We start from the raw sequence: 18,026 nt of genomic DNA, 5'->3' as shown, positions 1-18,026 counted from the left end.
GTGCCCTCGCCGGTCCCCGCCCCTTCCCGGCTTCCACTCCCGTTCCCCATCTCGGCGTCGGCGGGGGCGGTCCAGAATCTTCGGCGGCGGTGGCGGTGGGGTGCCGCCGCCTCGCGCCGCCCGGCGCCTTCCCGCCCGCCTGGCCCGGCGACGGTCGCGGGGCAGAGCCACCGTCCTGCCGCCTGTCTCGGCCCTGGGGAAGCTCGTGTCCCCCGTCAGAACCGCGGGCACTGCAGTGGGCCCAGGAGCGGGGATGGTGGTGAGGGATTCGCTGTCCCTCGACTGTGTGAATCGCTCTTGTGTCCCGGCGGCCGCCACTGCCCCGGCACAGCAGACAGGCAGCAGCCCCTCGCACCCTTCACGGGCTCTCGATGCTGCAGAAGAAGGGAGCGAGGGCGATAACGCAGGGGGTCGAACGACTCGGTGGCAGAGCATCCTCCGCACTCGAGGCTGGCAGCACCAGACTGGCGTGGGAGTGCACTGCCGCCGCGAGGACAGGAGCTGGGGAGGCTGCTATGTACCCCCCTGTTCCTCTAGAGACAGCAGCCAAGCAGGCCCCCGCTACTCCCGTCAAACGTCCTTCGGAGCTGTGTCCCCGCACCGTGCGTGTGAGGAGCTGCGGCAGACAGTAAAACCCCGCCGTCCACTCCCACGGGGAGCCGAGCAGCAAAGCTCTCCAAATCTTCTGGAGTGGTTACCCGAGGAAAAGGAAGCAGGATGTTCTGTTTCCCCCTCTCTTCCCTACATGGGGCTTATCGTGAATCACGTCACTGGGGGGAGTCTGTCATTCCGGCTCATTTCCCGAAGGAAACGTTCGGGGAGTCTGTCGGCTGCCCTCGGGGTCCGGGCTTGCATGTGCGCTGCTGCAGGCGTTAAAAATAGCGAGTGACTGCACCGAGGAGCTATGATGGGTCAGTGGCACCTCGTCCCGCGCCGCAGGCAGGCGCGGGGTGGAGGAGGGAGGCAGATCCCGGGTGAACCGGTAGCCACCGAGTGCTGCAGTCACGCTGCGGATGCTGCACTGGGCCGGTAGAAGCGCCTCTGAGGCAGAGCGCTTTTGACAAGCACCGCAGCGTCCCGTCTCCGCCGCGTAACCCAGTGCCCCAATGTAAACACTGGAGCGCTGCTTCGCTCATGTGCTAGCGGCCGCGGTCTGACCCCCGCCGGGCCCCCGCTGCTGACCGGCTCCCACCCCTCAGTCGGAGACGCCCCCCCGCCCCTACGCCCCCCCAGCCCCTGCCCGGGCGGCGGCAAGGGGTCAGTCGGACAGGGCGGGGGCGGCGCGGCAGCGGGCGGACGCCGCGCCCCTCGATGACACGCCCACATTCCTGCCTGAAGAGCGGCGGCGCCCCGAGGGGGCCGTCAGACCGGGAGGGACGCCGGAGCGATACAGACGCGATATTTTCTTTCCTTTTGATAGCTCCGACTTTTTTACGGGATTTTTTTTTCCTACCTTTATTTATCTAGGGGCTTGTTTTCGCTGACATTTCATAGTTAAGGGCTTTTTTTTTTTTCCCTTGCAAGAAGTAGCAGCGGAGTAGAGGAGAATCTCGTTATTCCGAGGCTTCGGGAGAAACCCTCGCTTTCCAGCTCACTCGTAGAAGGTACGGCAGGGGCTGGCCGTTACCGGGCCGCCAAGAGGAACGGGGCGACTTTTCGGACGGAGCACGGCTCGTCCTTCGCGCCTTTGTCCGGCGGCAGCGGCCCGGCTTATCGCCAGGACCCTGCCGGGCTCCGCCGAGACGCGCGTAGGGATGCGCCGCCGCTGCATCCCGGAAAGGCGGCAAACCCGCAAAGCCACTGCGGCGCGACGCAGTCCCGCGAGCGGCTTGCGTTTTTCCATTGAAAACGCCGGGTCGCGCGGTGTCGCCGGCGGGGAGGCGGGAGGTAAACACGGGGAGGGACAGCCGCGGGGCAGCCGATGTGACAATCGCCCACCGGTGTTGCATCAGTCCGCTCTCCGCTACCGGGGCGGGGAGGCGGAGGGGGGAGGGGGGGGAGTGCGGCGTGGCGGTGCCGCCGGCGTGGCGGTGCCAGTGCCGCTGCCTCGGCGCGGGCCGGGCGGCGGGAGCCGCGCGCCCCCGGGCGGGGCTCACCTTTGTCCGCGCGCCCGCCGCCCCGCGCGCCCGGTACTTTTCCACTCGGCGGCGGGCGGGGGCCGCGGGGCCACGTGACGGCCTCGCGCCCGCTGCGGCACTGACGTCGCCTCCCGCCCCCTCCGCAGGCGCGGCGAGTCCCGCCGGCAAGGACAAAAGAGCGGCGGCCGCCGAGCCCGACCCCCGCCCGCCAGCATGAGCAGCGCCGAGATGGGCAAGTTCAACATCTCGCCCGACGAGGACAGCAGCAGCTACAGCTCCAACAGCAACGACTTCAGCTACCCCTACCCCACCAAGCCGGCTGCCATGAAGAGGTGAGCGGGCTCCCCGCGGCGGGCGGCACCAGCCGGGACCCGGCGGTGCTGCGTGTCTGCCGGCAAATCCCTACGGAAACGCGGGGATCGCTGCGGTCGGAGACGGGCGCCACGCTCCGCGCGCTGACACAGTCGCAGGTGGGGTGGTTCTTTCGGGGTTATTCCATCGGTTTTTCCTTTTCCCTTTGAAATGGATCGGAAATGCTGATCGGGAAGTGAATATGCGAGTTTCCCGTAAGAGTCGCTAATGGTGCAACGTTGTTTTGCAGCCACTATGCGGATATTGATCCAGAAAACCAAAATTTCTTGCTCGACTCCAATCTTGGAAAGAAGAAATACGAAACTCAGTATGTAAGTACCCGGCAATGACGTTACAAATAAACAAACAAATAGAAATGTACTGCCAATTTAATGTTTGTTTTAATTCTGAGATGAGTAATAACTTTCTATTAATTATTACCTATCTGTATTTCCTCAGCATCCGGGTACTACTTCTTTTGGAATGTCAGTATTTAATCTGAGCAATGCTATTGTGGGTAGTGGCATCCTGGGTCTTTCTTTTGCCATGGCTAACACTGGAATTGCGCTTTTTGTGTAAGTATCTTCCGAGTCATCAAAAAAGCCCCCATCTTTCTGGTGTGTAATTCATAATGGAAAAATAAATGGTGTAAAAATAGGGCCCCTGGAAAATATGCAATCATTTTCATAGGTGCAGAATTGCATTTTAGGCTTGTTTTGAATTTAAAGATTGTGATGCATTCAGAAGAACCTGCAAAAATTAAACAGATTCATTCCAAGTTAGGCAAAACAAAAGCATTCTACAGTGACTATTACTTGACTTAGCTGTAATTTCTCCATGAATGACTGATAGACTTCCCCTGAACGTTCTATTATCCAATCAGGGATGTGATCTTGCTTTCCTCAACTGACGTCATTGTGCCTACAGAGTTACAATGTACTTAACCAATAAAGAAGTTGTTTTATTGCTGTGCTTTCACCCTCTTCAGGGATATGGTTTCAGTTACACCTATAAAAATTTCTGTCTGCCTGCAAGGGAGGGATGTGGAATAACCAGCCTGTCTTTATTGGCCTGTCTACATTGGCAGAAGTTTTGAGGTGTAGGGCAGAACTACAGTAATGTAACTAGAAATACATAAGGATAGAGTTACGTATGGTGCTTATAAATGTCTTGGGAAAGTACATTTTTCACGTATTGGGGGTAGTTCAGCTCACATGTAGCTGACGTGACTGCGAATGAGTATCCATGGATATGTTTAAAGGAACTTTGTGTTTTTATCCTGGAAATAGATGAATGTGCTGAATGTTCAAGAACACGTGAAGAGCAATGTTTAGTTCAAAATTTCCCTGACTCTGCTGCCAGATTTCCAGAAAGTAGGTCAGATTTCCTTCCAGATATTTCACAGTGTATCAGGTGGTGCTCAGGTTTCCTGAGGAAGCTACCTAGATGTGAAGTTCTGACCTAAAGGATTTTAAACATATGGTGATTTGTTAATCTTTTACTAAGATTTTCACTTGCTCAGATTATGCTAAACTGAATGAACGACTTAGCATGAATCTAGAGTAGATATTCATGCCCTAAAGATGTTCTGCAGCACATGAAAGATAATCAATGTAATGCACATTAGAATGTCTCTGGGGAGAGAAAAAAAATAGAATTTAAGGTTAGCTATTGGAACAGACTTCAGGGGTCCTCTTTTCTGAGGAAGAAAAATGTTTAAAACTGTCAATTTAACAATTGGGTGCTTTTTATTCCCAGATGCTGCATTTAGATCTCCTTGCATTAGTGTTGTTTCAAAGACAAACTGGCTTGTTACCTTGCAAAACTTGTAGATCGTACAGTTCTGAGCCAGGAAAGCAGTTAATCACAAATGATGCTGAGGATTTATGATGACAGTGAGGGCATTACAGGCATCCCTTAATAACTAGGTTACAGAATTAGATCCAGATGCAGTTGATTAGGGCAGTAAGTTCTTCGAAGATTGTGGAGGTACTTTGTGTAAGTGCTGGGACTTGTCACTTGTGTCAGCACTAAATAAATGAATCGAATGGTCTGGAAGCCAGAAACAGAGTGAGCTTCAAGATGCGTTTGCTGAACTGATCTTGTCTACACTGTGGGCAGCCTTTCCATGTTAGGACTGAGAGATCCAGGGTCTCTGCTGTTTTAAGGTAGTGTAACACTGGCACATCTCAGCTGTGCTGTTTCTACCTGATGGCTGAGTCAAATCCTAGTTAATCTCTACTTGTCAGAAATATAGAGGTTTATTTGTGTGCATGTGTTAGTTTTGAATAGACACAGTAACTTAAATTTCCTACACAGATCTGTGAAGCTTCTCAAGTCTTTTTGTTTCCAGTTCTTTGTGCTGCATTTACTAACTTTACCAACATTAAAAATTACACAAAAGGAAATGTATTCTGGGAAATGAAGTTTACCCTTTTAAAGCCATTTTTGATATGCTGATTCTCAAGTTTTCTATTTAGCAAAATGCTTGTATTGGTATAAGAAAGCGCAGGGTTTTTTTTTTTTTTAATGCCTTGTAATTTTCCACTGTGTTCTCCAGCAGCCGAGAAGTCCCCCCTAGCGTGCCACTCCAGGAAGTGCATTTGTTGTGGGAGAGATTTGTTGTTGAGAGACCCGAATTTTAGGTGATGCAAATGTGCTTCTGGAAATAATATGCATTGCATATAAAAGCTGTGGGGAAGATAAACAAGCCACTAGCGATTCCCATGTAAGCACATCTGAAGAGTTAACTTTTGAGGAAAGAATTTTTTTTTTAATGACAATGGATATGTATTTCCATTTGAAAACACAGCTCTCAATGAATCTGACTTTTCAGTCGATTCTTTAAGGCTTTTGCAGTTTCATCCTTACATAAAAACAAGAACATAACACAGGTTTAAGCTCAAAAGCTGATTTCTTTTAAGACCAAGAGATAATCTTCACTTCAGCTGTAGTTAGCCTCAATGTTGAGCAGGGACAGGAAGACAGAAAAAATACAGTTTCTTTCAGGGATGCAAACCTTCCCCCTCACCTGCACACATTCCCATTGATACTTTGTTAAGTTATTTATTATCAAATGTAGCCAAGTATAATAGCCTGACACTTGGTGATGTTTATGCTGCTTTAGACTGAATAGAATTGTTGTTCAAGCCTACATTAGAATTTCTTTGTATGCCTCTGAAATGCAATTTAGTATAAAATGCTTTCTATACACAGCATTAATTGGGTTTTCAGAACACTTTGAACTGACCTTAGAATTTACTTTTTTCCCCATATAATATTTTAATATGGATAATGTTTATATTTGATCCATCTTTATTTAATAGGGTTACAATAAGTCATTTATGGCTATTAAAATGTGTGTTTTTCTCTCTCCAGGATACTCCTGCTGTTTGTCTCAATATTTTCTTTGTATTCAGTGCATCTTCTTTTGAAGACTGCCAATGAAGGAGGTACGGCAAATCAGTATTTTACAAATATGTAGTATTTGTTTCTTATGGTATCTTCTTGAAATACACTCTTCCAATGGGATATTGTATTTTCTTTTAGGATCTTTATTATATGAACAGTTGGGAATGAAGGCTTTTGGTATGGCTGGAAAACTTGCTGCTTCTGGATCAATTACAATGCAGAACATTGGAGGTGAGGACAAGATCTTGAAATGTCTGTACTGTCAATAATAATTGTTTCCTGCTTATTCTTGGAGACTTATTTGTCACACAACATGTCTTCATTAACTGCTTGTGTTCAAGTGAAGTTATGAAACATGTTATGTGATTCTTGCATCGTGTGGCATATTCTATATTTGTAATGATCTATGATGTTATTCACCTACAGCTATGTCAAGCTACCTCTTCATAGTGAAATATGAGTTACCATTGGTCATCAAGACATTTATGAACATCGAAGAGACCACAGGGTAGGTGTTAGAACTCCTCATCAGAGAAACTATTAGGAGAAACAAATATGGAGACTGTATATATTTTTATATGAAGACCACGTTCGGTACACCGTAGGGTAGCTTCTTATACAGACAGAGATACAGTAAGTTTTCCTTTCCCATGAGTGCTTCACTTCATTTAGATCCAGCCTGACCTGGGAAAAGGGTAGAAAAATACAGGTATTGCATCATATTGCAGAAAGTTGTTCTGTAAAGAACATCAGGTAAGTGATAATGTATGTACCAGTCAGTACATACACTTGATAAGGAAAGATAAATGTGATTGTGGTTCGTTTTTTGTTTTGTTGTTTTTTTTTTTAATTCATTCAAAATGGTTTGGTCTGATTAATTTTTCTAGGTTTTCTAGTATTAATATTGTGGCAAGTGATTAAATGTAAGACTAAGGAGCAGTTATGCAAGGAATGTCTTAAGGAACAATTCTCAGAAAGATTCAGAGACTAAATATTGACCTAATCCAGAGTATATATACCTAAGGCTAGAGTGGTAGATGCCTTGCCATCCAGCCCTGGAGACACCTTGACTCCATAGTGGCTTTCCTGCTTGGCTTTAAAAAGAGGGTTTCATCTAACCATATTTTGAGTTCATCATTGAAATGGTCTTGGTTCAGTCGGTGGAGAAGGGTGATCCTCTGTAGTGATCAGTTTGGCACACCTGACACATTTTGCGTGTCTCCAAGGAACAGTTGATCATGTCACTCTGTATTGAGGGTGTGTAAAAACAAGATGCCTGAGTTCAGATGGATAGAGTTAAGTGCTATAAATCTCACTCTTCAGAGTTGTACTTCTGTGCCTTGTCCTGAAGTGTCCCAGTCTTGAGAGGGCTGAGCAGCTCAAGACTCCAACTTACACCTAAGCCTGAGTTCAGAAGGTAGGCATTTTTCTGCCATGTTCCCCAAGGGGTTCAAGCCATTTGGTGATGTTCATGCAGCTTGCTAATAGATACTGTCATAATAACAGTGCTAGACATATTTCTTTTCCTTTCTTTTCATTTTTTTACTGCACCTACCCTATTTACTTAGTACTGTTATGTTTACAAATTCTTTGCTGGGAAGCTTAATTTCTCTCCTTTGGCTGAATTCAAGTCTGTAGTTTTTGGCTCTTAAGAGAGCCCCTGGAGTAGCCAGTATTTAGAAGTGGGCTCGGAGGCAAATATTTTTAATTGTCCCATCTTCAGTTAAGAATTCAAAACTGTTTGCAATTCAAGAAGGGAAGCTAAAGTTTGTGAATCTCTCTGGATACAGCTGCTGCTCTGCAAATCTGGCAGAGAAAGTTAAGGAATTGAGATCTGTATCTTAAATGTTTTCCTGTTGGCTGTCACTAGGTAGCTGTACGCTGATTTAAAGTAAATATTTTCTCAGTGCTCTGGCAATCATGAACCCCACTTAACTGACTCTCTCCATGCATTGCTTAGGGGAGTCTGGGTGGCTACCATTGGCATGGATTCCACTCTGGCAGCCTGGGGCCTGAAATGTAAGCACTTACCTGTTTAAGTGTCCCAAAATAATGCTTACTGTAAAAGAACTTCTGGACTTCTGAGACAATAATGCAAATACTAGCTCCATTATTAAAATTTGTTTAGCAACTTCTAAAGTACTTGCTATATTTTAAAACTGCACAATCCCATTCTTTACTCTTCAGGACAGAAAAACTTTGAAGTCCTTGATCTGAAAGTCCTGATGGCCTCTCTATGGTATGCACAATAACAGTGCATGTTCTTGTGATTGTATCAACTGCAAGAAATTTTTTGTTGTGATTTCTTTTAAATATGCCACAAGTCTACTATATTTTAAAAAAAGACAACAAAAGGTGTATGGTGTTAATGTTCTGTACATCTTAAATTTTTAAAATACTCATTTTATAGATCTAGTTATCCCAGGTAAAACTGGGGAAAGATGATTACATCCTTTTTGCATTTACTACGTAAATCCAGAGCAAGGCTGTTAATTATTCCTTATTCCCATTATGATATAAAAGGCTATAACTCAGCAACTGAGTTTGCATATAAAAATTGCAAATTAAATCTTTTACCTAAGTAGTATACAGTCCATTTTAAAATAAATACTGTTAAATTATATAATAATAGGATGTAAACTATTAATACTTGGGAATAAATGTGTAACTTAGTATTAATTTAATTGCTTAAAGCATATAGGATGGTCCTGTAGGACTTTGTTTTTATGTATTTCAAAGAAGATGTTAATCTTCTAATGCCCAAAAATGTTTTATGAAAAAAATAGTTGCTGCTTCTTACAGAAAAAATGGCAGAAATGTTCTGAGGGAAAAAGCTTCTGAAGTTCTTACCATGTTTTCCCTACTGAAAGGGACGAAATGTGCCTCCAGGAGACTCCCAGTGCTTGTTGGAGTTTTCTCAGCCAGTGGGCTTGAGCTACTGCCTTACCTTCAGCCCTCACCTGTTTTTCTTTAACTCCCACGGGGCACCCAACAGAATTTTATTTCCGTTAAAAATGGAAACCCTGCTGGGGCCCTGCAATATTCTAACACATCTGGAGAGTTGGGAACCAGCACTTCAGAAAATTATGGTTTTTCTGTGATTGATCCCACTTCACTTTTTTTCTAACCAATCATTTACTTTTTGTCTTTTGACTTCCAGATGTTATTATTTTATAAAAGGACACTAAAGGAAAGGCACAATGCAGGTTTGGGGTGAGATAAGAAGCTGTTGTAGGGTGTTAGGTCCATATAGGAAATTAAATGCTGTCATTTGTGACATCAGGCAGTGCATTTTTTAAGGAGCCATATGTTGTAGAAAATAAGAGGGAAGACTAATCTGTAAATGCAATTTTTAAATACTTAATCACTTACAAATACTACCTTTTTTTTTTCTACAGAGAATGGTATCTCAATGGTGACTATTTAGTGCTGCTGGTGTCTGTCATTCTTATTCTTCCTCTGTCCCTATTGAAAAATCTAGGTAAGTAGTAGAGAGCATTCAAAATAAAAACCCATTGGAAGTACTGTGGGGAAATGTGTTGATGCAGTGTTTGAATCTTGAAATGCTGCGTGAATTAACAGCTGTCTCTAAACTTGTCTCTTGGGACTAATTAGCATTTAGGTAATTGCTGTCAGTCTCCTTGAAGACAGGGAAAAAAAAACCAAGACAAGTATACTAAATTACAGATGTGTTTGTGGAAGATGAAAGGACAGCAGATAGGATGGCTTTAGAACTAAGCTCAACAGTAACTTTCTGTTTCTGTTCTTATCCCAAAGTTTGATCTATTTTGGTCAATGTGAAATAACACAATATTGTTACCAGCTATCCTGTAACAGCCTTCAAAAGTAGGGCTGCAAACTCTGGGCAGTATCTTTTCATTTTAGATCCTGAGGAGTAACAGAATATTCATGCCAGATGATTTATCTGAAATGGCTGTAATTCAGTGATCTATGTGAATAATTCAGTTAACAGGCTGTTTATTCAGAGAATCCTGTAGTGGAACTTAAATAACTGAGAGTCTCAATGTGAATTACTCTCTCAAATTACTGTTTTTTAGAAGTAAATCAGTAAAAACAGAAGGAAAAAGGCTAAGTTATCTTATAGTGCATGCTATTAAAATTAATCCTATATCATTCTTAGGATACAATAAACAATTCATATAGTTATTTCTGTGAGATTTTTTTGCTTCTTTTTCTTGTAAGTTAAAAAGTTTTATATTACAGACTCACTGTATGTACAGACCGTAATATGTCTTTCAGAACCTTTAGATCTGGGTCAGGATTAGCAGAAAGTCAATGAATAATTAATTTGTTTTGTGTAATGCTAAGGAAATGACAATCTAAAGAGATCACTTGACAGGAATATATTTTGTCATTTTGTTTTGACTTGAATGGTGTTTCTGTTTATTGTATCTTAATTTTTTTTTTTTCTTTCTCAATCACAGGGTATTTGGGCTATACCAGTGGCTTTTCCTTACTTTGCATGGTCTTCTTTCTGATTGTTGTAAGTATAATCTTGTAAACCTCAGTGCTTGTAAAACTTCATTTCAAAATGAAATTAAGCACAGTGTCTAAAAATTTTCACATCTTGCATTAGTCAAAGTAATAAATGCATGACTTTATTTCTAGGTAATTTGGAAGATGTTTCAGATTCCCTGTCCTATGGACAGTGTCGTCATGAATGTGACATTATTTAATGCAACAGTGGCACCTTTGGTAGCTGAAAATATAACAAGCGATGATATGTGCAAGCCAAAATATTTCATCTTCAATTCACAGGTAACTGACCAAAAAAACAGATGCTTTGTTGAAAATAACTGAGACTAAGTAGGTAGCAGATAAATTAGGTAATATTTCCTTCAAGCAGTTGCCCAGTTTTAAAATTGGGATGTGTTAAGACTATCTGTTCCAATAGACTTGTGCACTGTTTACCTCAGGCAGATTGGGTGTTTCCTCATGCCAAATACACAGAAATTAGAGGAGCTTGAAGTGCCTGTTTGAGTGGCAAAAAACACATCTCTCATTCTTTAGTGCAGCATTTCTCAAGCTTTGTCAAGGAAGTTAGTGAAGCATTTCAAAAAGTAGATTGCAGAAGAAAATTAAGAAAATTGTAGAAGTGTGCAAATAGGATGTTTGACTAGTCATAAATTCTTGACACATAAATGCTCCCAGTTACAGTGATGAATCTCCACGTGTGTAATACTCAATACCAAGTTCAAGATATAATGGCTTAAGCCTGTGACTTTCTGAACATGATTTTGAATGCAAAAACATTCAGCTCACCATGGACTTCAGTGACATTTAAAACTATTTGGTACCTCAGGATCTGATTTAAGAAAATAGGAACTTCTTTAAACATTTTCTGCATTTTTATTGTAAAGAATAGCTGGTCTTTTCACCAAATAAGGCCAAAACTGAAGAATCTCCTGATGATTTTGTGAAATAAATTTCTAATGTCTGTTGAGATACTTAAGAAACTTTTTTTTTTTTCCAGACTGTTTATGCTGTCCCGATCTTAACATTTTCCTTTGTCTGCCATCCTGCAATTCTTCCTATTTATGAAGAACTGAAGGGGTAAGTGTTAGATAAATATATGTAATTTCACTAAACAAACAAATATAGTATGAAACTGTATGTTCTCACTACTAACAATGTTACTTTTTCTTACAGCCGAAGCCGGAAAAGAATGATGAATGTGTCCTATGTATCTTTTTTTGCCATGTTCCTCATGTATTTGTTGGCTGCTCTCTTTGGATACTTGACATTTTATGGTAAATATTGCCTTTCTGCTTTCTTTAAATTATTCATGTTCTGCAAACTGACAGTATTATTTTAAAAATAGAACAAGCAAGCATTTAATATGCATTCTAAATATACGCTGTTAGGCTTTTTTTTTTAGTACTTCTGTAAGTGCACACTCTAAAGGAGATCAGCAATACAATTAGGCCCAAGACATAGGATTAAAATTGGATTAAACCAGATTCTGTGCCTCCAAGTCATATTTGTGTAAAATGGATACATTCTTACAGGAGCTCTTGAGGCTTTCAATTCATTTTGATGATGTAAATGTAAAATTTGTGTGAACTCTAGAGCAGAAGTACATGTTTATGAAGTATGTCAACTAAATCTAACTAAAATACTGGTTTCTTTATAGGAAAAGTCGAACCAGAACTGCTTCACACCTACTCTGCTTATCTGGGTGCTGATGTTCTCCTTCTTATTGTGCGTCTTGCTGTACTTATGGCTGTAACCCTCACTGTACCTGTAGTTATTTTCCCTGTAAGTAATTTTTTTTTAACATCTGTACTGCTGCAGTTATTTACTGATTTGGCAGCTCCTGTTTATTAATTGAGAAACAGAAGAGTTTTTCTCTTAACTGAAAAAGGAACCTTCCTCTGATAAACCTCATAAATTATAGCTATACTGTTAATCAATAAATATGTAACATTTACTAAGCAGTAGATACAAATATATTCAGTTGTATTGTTTTCCTGCTGTGGTTATATTGGGGAAATGAAACAGATTGCCCCTCTATAAAAATACTTAGACTGTTGTAATAGCAGCTTACAAAAGCCGGCATGTTTTTGTTCATATGTTGTGGAGGAGATCTGCCATTTATACGTGTATTGTTAAGCAGGGTCCCTAGATGTTACAAAGTTTCCTAGAATTTTTGTTCAAACTGGCTACTTTTCCTTGGGTTTTTTTCTCCATTTTACTTTTATCTTTCACCTTCTATTAAAATCTGAAGCATTCAGGAAAATGATGTTAAAATACTTTCAGGAGGAAGGTCTAATTCAGGTGACAAATCACTGTCTTCCAAAATTAAGACTAAATTGTCTTTTTTTTTTTTTTCCCGTCTTCCAAAGATCCGCAGTTCCATTACCCAGCTGCTGTGGGCAGGGAAGGAGTTCAGCTGGTGGCGTCACTGTTCCATTACCGTCTCTCTTCTGGCATTTACCAACATGCTCGTTATCTTTGTCCCTACTATTCGAGACATCTTTGGATTCATTGGTAAGCATTTCCTTGTCAGTTTGAGCACTCTTTCGCATTGCAGAAAAGGCAGTTCCAGTCTAATTAGAGTATGCTTACCTGTTGATGAATATTTATTTCCATGCTTTTTCTCTATAGGTGCTTCTGCGGCTGCCATGCTGATCTTTATACTTCCTTCTGCCTTCTACATCAAATTAGTGAAGAAGGAACCAATGAAGTCAGTGCAAAAGATTGGGGTATGTATAGACAAATATGTAACTACACTTGCTTACTAATTCAAAATAAAAAATTTAAGTATCGTCATGATTTATAAATTTTGAAGTCCTGGGGAAGGTAGTCAGTGAATTGGCATTTATTGTTATCTTGCATAGTTGCAGGAAGCTGCATAGGAACTCAAAACCAAGGAACTGGCCATCACAAGACCCAGTTCACTTCAGTGACTTCTCTCAGCCCCGGCCCCAAATCTCAACAGTAGCTGGGTCATTCTGTTGCTGCTAAGAACTGGATTTCAGCAGAATACCCTAAGAACTATATTTTAAATATATATTTTAAATAAATATATTTAAATAAATATATTTTATATTTATTTGAAGAATTGACATTCTTCAAATATTATTTTAAGACTTATTTACATAGTTTTCTGCATAAAAACTCATCTCTGCCAATTGTTTGGGTTCTTTCGATTGTTCATGGTGCTCTTACTAATCACAGACATACTGACTCATAATTCAATCAGATATACAGAGACAGTCAGGTTAGCACAGGGGCATAGCCTGACTGGTATCAGCAGCTACATTCACTTCCCTTAGTTGAGAGTGAGGTCTGCTATACTGAGAATAAATACTTTTTGATTTGAGAAAGGACCCAGATACGAGAAGGATACTTAGCTCCTTGTCATTGACTTGATCTCTTGTCTCTTTTACTTTGTCTTCTGTGAGCAATGGCACTTGTGCTAGTACATGGGCATGAATTTATAGATGTATGTTGCATTTTACTAACAGTGTCATAGCAGAATCTGAAATACTTCTTTTATGTTTTCTTTTTCAGGCTTCATTCTTCTTTCTAAGTGGTATACTTGTGATGACTGGGTGTATGACACTGATTATTCTAGACTGGATCCAGAATGTTACATCTGATGGCCATTAACTGCCCTGGTTTAATCTCTGTAATACACCACTTCAAATGCCAGTGTTCACTCAGATACCTACTGAGAATGAAAATGAGCTATCCAGCTTCCTTTAAAAGGCAGATTCTTTGTTGATGGTTCTTCTGATTGTAGAATATCTGAACTCTGTCTTTAAGAAACTATTCTGCATGATGGAAGTGGATATTGACATCAAACCACGTGAGTGTCTGGCTGAAGGAAGTGACAACTTTATTCCATTCCAGAGAATGGACAGAACTCTCCGTAGACTTTTATCAAGCCGTGTTTGGCTTTCATCATTGTTACTTCGATATTTTGTTATTTTACTTGAATGTGCCTAATGGAACCATTTGATGTGAGAAAGAACTCTTTAATTTACAGCAAAGTGTTTAAATAACCAATGAGAGAGAGAAAGAGAGAAACACTTTTATTTTTTGTACCAAAAATTCTTATGGACCTCAAAAGCACTATTTTGACTTTAAGAAACATTTTTCTAAAAAGAATGAAAAAATAACATAGAACTCAGAAAAATATTTAATTAGTGTCCTAAATTAATCTTAGTTTGACTTTCTTGATCTCTTCACTCATGTCACCAGTGACAGGACCCAAGGAAAGGGCCATGAAGCTGAGTCAGGGTAGGTTTATGTTGGATATCAGGAAAAGGTTTTTTTACCCAGAGGGTGGTTAGTCACTGGAACAGGCTCCCTAGGGAAGTGGTCACAGCACCAAGCCTGACAGAGTTCAAGAAATGTTTGGACAACTCTCAGGCACATGGTGTAGTTCTTGGCGTGCCCTCTGTAGCGCCAGGAGTTGGACATGGTGGTTCTGATGGGTCCTTTCCCACTCAACATATTTTATGATTCTGTAGAGGCATAATTAGAGGAAATTTTATTTTAAAAATTATTCTAATGACCAATACAGAAAATAAGCCAGTTCAGGTCAAAATTCTCTGATACGAAATGCTTTCCATGAAGCTCCCTTAGAGAAAATAATCCTGAAAATCATTTCAGACTTACGTAAGTAACTAGAGTTACCAAAAATGGTGTGGAAACGCAAATTTTCAAACGTTAAGAAACCCCACCCTTTAGAAAAGGCTACATTTGAGAAAAGCATAGGTAATCTAAAATTGTAAAGATGGAATTAACATTTCCCTTCTTGAGGTACTCAGTAGTGCAATTGAGTAAAACAGGGTCTGGGTTTTTTTTTTTCCTGTTGTAGATAGAAACTGAATGGCACTGGAGCATATGACACCATTAATACAAAACTCCCTCCTCAAGTTCCCTTTATTAATAAGGTCCATTGTCAGCTGTAACAATGTTTGTTGGGATTTTTTTTTATCCAATCTATCTTGAAACAGCCTGTAGGAAAACAAAAAAATCCTAATGTAGTCTTCTAGTTGTATAATATTCAAAAACTGTACAGTATTTCTCAAATTCCTCATCCATTATTGGATTTTGAATTACTTGACTATTCTGTTTCTGAGTCAAATCCACAAAATAACTGCACCAATATTTCATGCTTGGTACAAACTCTCTTCACATACGCAACTGGGATTCCTCTTCCAATTTATACTGTATAGTAGTATTAAAGATAACCTCATAGACTTGGATAGTCATCTCATACTTGTTTGCTTCAGAAATAGATAAGTTTCTAATGAGCCCTAGCAGATGAAACAGGTGCTGTATGGTTGTGATGAGCTATTTTGTTTCTAGTGCATGTTTGCTCTTTTATTCTTGTCCCAGGTTGAAGAGAGGTAGCATTTGTATAACAGCATACTTGGCTTATAAGAGGTTCTCAAACAGCAAAATTGGGTACAAAAGCCTAGATAGAGATTATTAATGAAATAGTCATGGCAGTGTGGTCAACTGTCTTCATCTGACACAATGTTTTAAAAATCTGATTTATGAAGTCGCACTCAGTCATTGTGTCAGAGAGACCAAATAAAGGCCTGTAATCCATTAATTAAACAGTGCCTGACACTTTTTTGCTCTTGTAGAATTAATCAGAAATAAATCTAAACAATAGTCACCATTCGGCAGATACTGTCAAGCTCTGCCCAGCCATTTAAAATCTATGGAAAAACAACTGCAGGTATTTTGTATTGATACTTCTGCATGACTTTAAGTACTGGTCACTAAGACTATAGTGTAAAACTGTAATGACAAGTTAGATTCCTTGTGTGTTATTTGTATTATTAATTCGGTGGTACTCAACTGGCAATTAATGATCCTGGAGTCAGCAGTGACTAGCGCTCCGTAGGTACTTCTCTGCCTCAGGTACTGTACATCCATGGCTAACTATCCCATGTTACCTGATCTCCACAGAAGTGCTGAGCATGTGCCTCCTCAGTACTTTGGCAGCTTTTCTTCTTCCTCCACAAATGTGCAAAGGTGGAAGAGGATTAAAATGTTGTCTACCTTTGAGCAATTTGTAGCACATAAGGGGTTGAAATTCTTCCCTTTAAAAAGAGGAAAGAAAGTGAGAAATATTCTTTCTCACAGCAACCATAGAAGAGGAAGGAGTTGTAAGTGAGAAGTTACTACAAAGTCCTTCTTGGCAACCAGAAGGGAAGAACATTTTTGTGATGACACCTCATAGTATATTGTACATGTCACTAATTCTCTGAATGTAGCAATTTCCAAATTATACATTATGTGTTATATAATTTGATGACTGACTCTCCACCTGCAACAGTTGAGTTCCACTTGGCTGGGTTGATTTCCAACAAGTGATTTTTTTTTAATTATTTTCCAAACCTGTCTGTTTAAAGTTACCTACATTACAAACCACCTAAAAGAGCGGTTTCAGTATTAAACCACTGTTCTGTCACCTCAGTTAGACATTACTGTCTTCCATGATATTTCAGTCATAAATGTAACATGTTATTTATAAAGCATTAATCCATTCAAACTAAAACTATTTTTCAATATTTATGATAGTCTATGTAAATAAATTGTATGTGTGTATATACTGTAAGTATAATGTATATAATGTAGGTTTGGAGTCCAGGATTTATGTATATATTCCTCTCTCATTACTGATTGTTACAGCATTTCAAGGAGTTGTCCATGTTGTACATCTGTGTAACAGCTGTCAAAGGAAAGAGCCTTTTTCAACAAAGTGTAATGCTTACAGAGATGCAAGGAGTGTGTTATGCCTAAGGTGTGTAAGAAAACACTAAGATTGTATTTATTACAAATGTATATGTTGCAATAAACACCGGAATCACTTGGGTCCATAGAAAGTATTCTTCAGGTTCATGTGTACTTTCTCTCTAAAATTTACCATGGATGTTATGATTTCCTGAATGCAGCAAGTTAACCACCTCTGCGATCTAACGCTAGTTAGGCCGCCAAATTCGCGCATCCCGCGGTACATCCGTGTACATATGTAAATACCCGCGTTACTGGGAGAGGCCAACAGCCTAGCTAGGGCTGCTAGCTAGACTGGTGGCCAGCAACACAGTTTCAATGAAACATTGTATGTTTGTTTTAACTGAAATAAATAAACAGATAATCCTAAACAAGGGTGTGATGTTTTTCTTGGAGGAGGCATTTGAAGGATTTTCTTTAAAAATGATGCTAAAAGTGCACCTTTAATCTCATGCGTGTTTAACTTACTGACCACTTTTCAGAAAAGACTGGTAGGCAGGGGGAAATGGCATACCACTACATCCACAACTCATGACACTAAGGGTAAAAAGAACAAGTCTGGGCATGAGAGATCAAATTCTACAAGGAATCTGCATTATGTGATTTCTTTTGTGGAAAAGGCATAGCTGGAGACAAGATCCAATGTGTTAGATCTTGTATAAGTGTAATAAGTGAGTGAGTCTTGCTAAAATCCTATGCCACTTTCCTTCCTTTGACTCTCCAGGAGAAGAATAACTGCTAATGTTAAAAGTTACAAAACTGGTATGCCTGCTTTGTTTCCATTCTGGAAACTGGATACAAGCCAAGTGTAGCATGTTTCTTGGTTCTTCATAAATCTGTATCATGTCATATGAATATGTGTCCCAAATATTCATAATTGGTTGAGAGACACTGGAGTTG

General features: G+C 40.8%; 1 protein-coding gene across 2 annotated transcripts; it reads left to right on the top strand.

The window, feature by feature from the left end:
* The first annotated feature begins 1,460 nt into the window (after positions 1 to 1,460).
* Positions 1,461 to 17,500, top strand: SLC38A2 (solute carrier family 38 member 2). 2 transcript variants are annotated; one of them, XM_030258555.4, is made up of 16 exons: positions 1,461 to 1,604; positions 2,225 to 2,410; positions 2,680 to 2,761; positions 2,889 to 3,004; positions 5,808 to 5,881; positions 5,979 to 6,071; positions 6,267 to 6,348; positions 9,239 to 9,321; positions 10,286 to 10,344; positions 10,470 to 10,619; positions 11,335 to 11,414; positions 11,511 to 11,611; positions 11,995 to 12,119; positions 12,707 to 12,851; positions 12,969 to 13,066; positions 13,878 to 17,500. In XM_030258555.4, the coding sequence occupies exons 2-16, from the start codon at positions 2,292 to 2,294 to the stop codon at positions 13,974 to 13,976; spliced, it is 1,506 nt and encodes a 501-aa protein (XP_030114415.1). In that variant the 5' UTR covers positions 1,461 to 1,604; positions 2,225 to 2,291; the 3' UTR covers positions 13,977 to 17,500. The 2 variants fall into 2 exon arrangements, with proteins under 2 accessions (XP_030114415.1, XP_072778570.1); XM_072922469.1 differs by having other exon boundaries at positions 12,707 to 13,066; positions 13,878 to 14,420.
* The last annotated feature ends 526 nt before the right edge of the window (positions 17,501 to 18,026 follow it).

Source organism: Taeniopygia guttata, chromosome 1A (genome assembly GCF_048771995.1).
Source record: "Taeniopygia guttata chromosome 1A, bTaeGut7.mat, whole genome shotgun sequence".
NCBI classification, from domain to species: Eukaryota; Metazoa; Chordata; class Aves; order Passeriformes; family Estrildidae; genus Taeniopygia; species Taeniopygia guttata.
The sequence above is the reverse complement of the archived record's forward strand: the minus strand, read 5'-3'. Positions and strand labels throughout refer to the sequence as shown.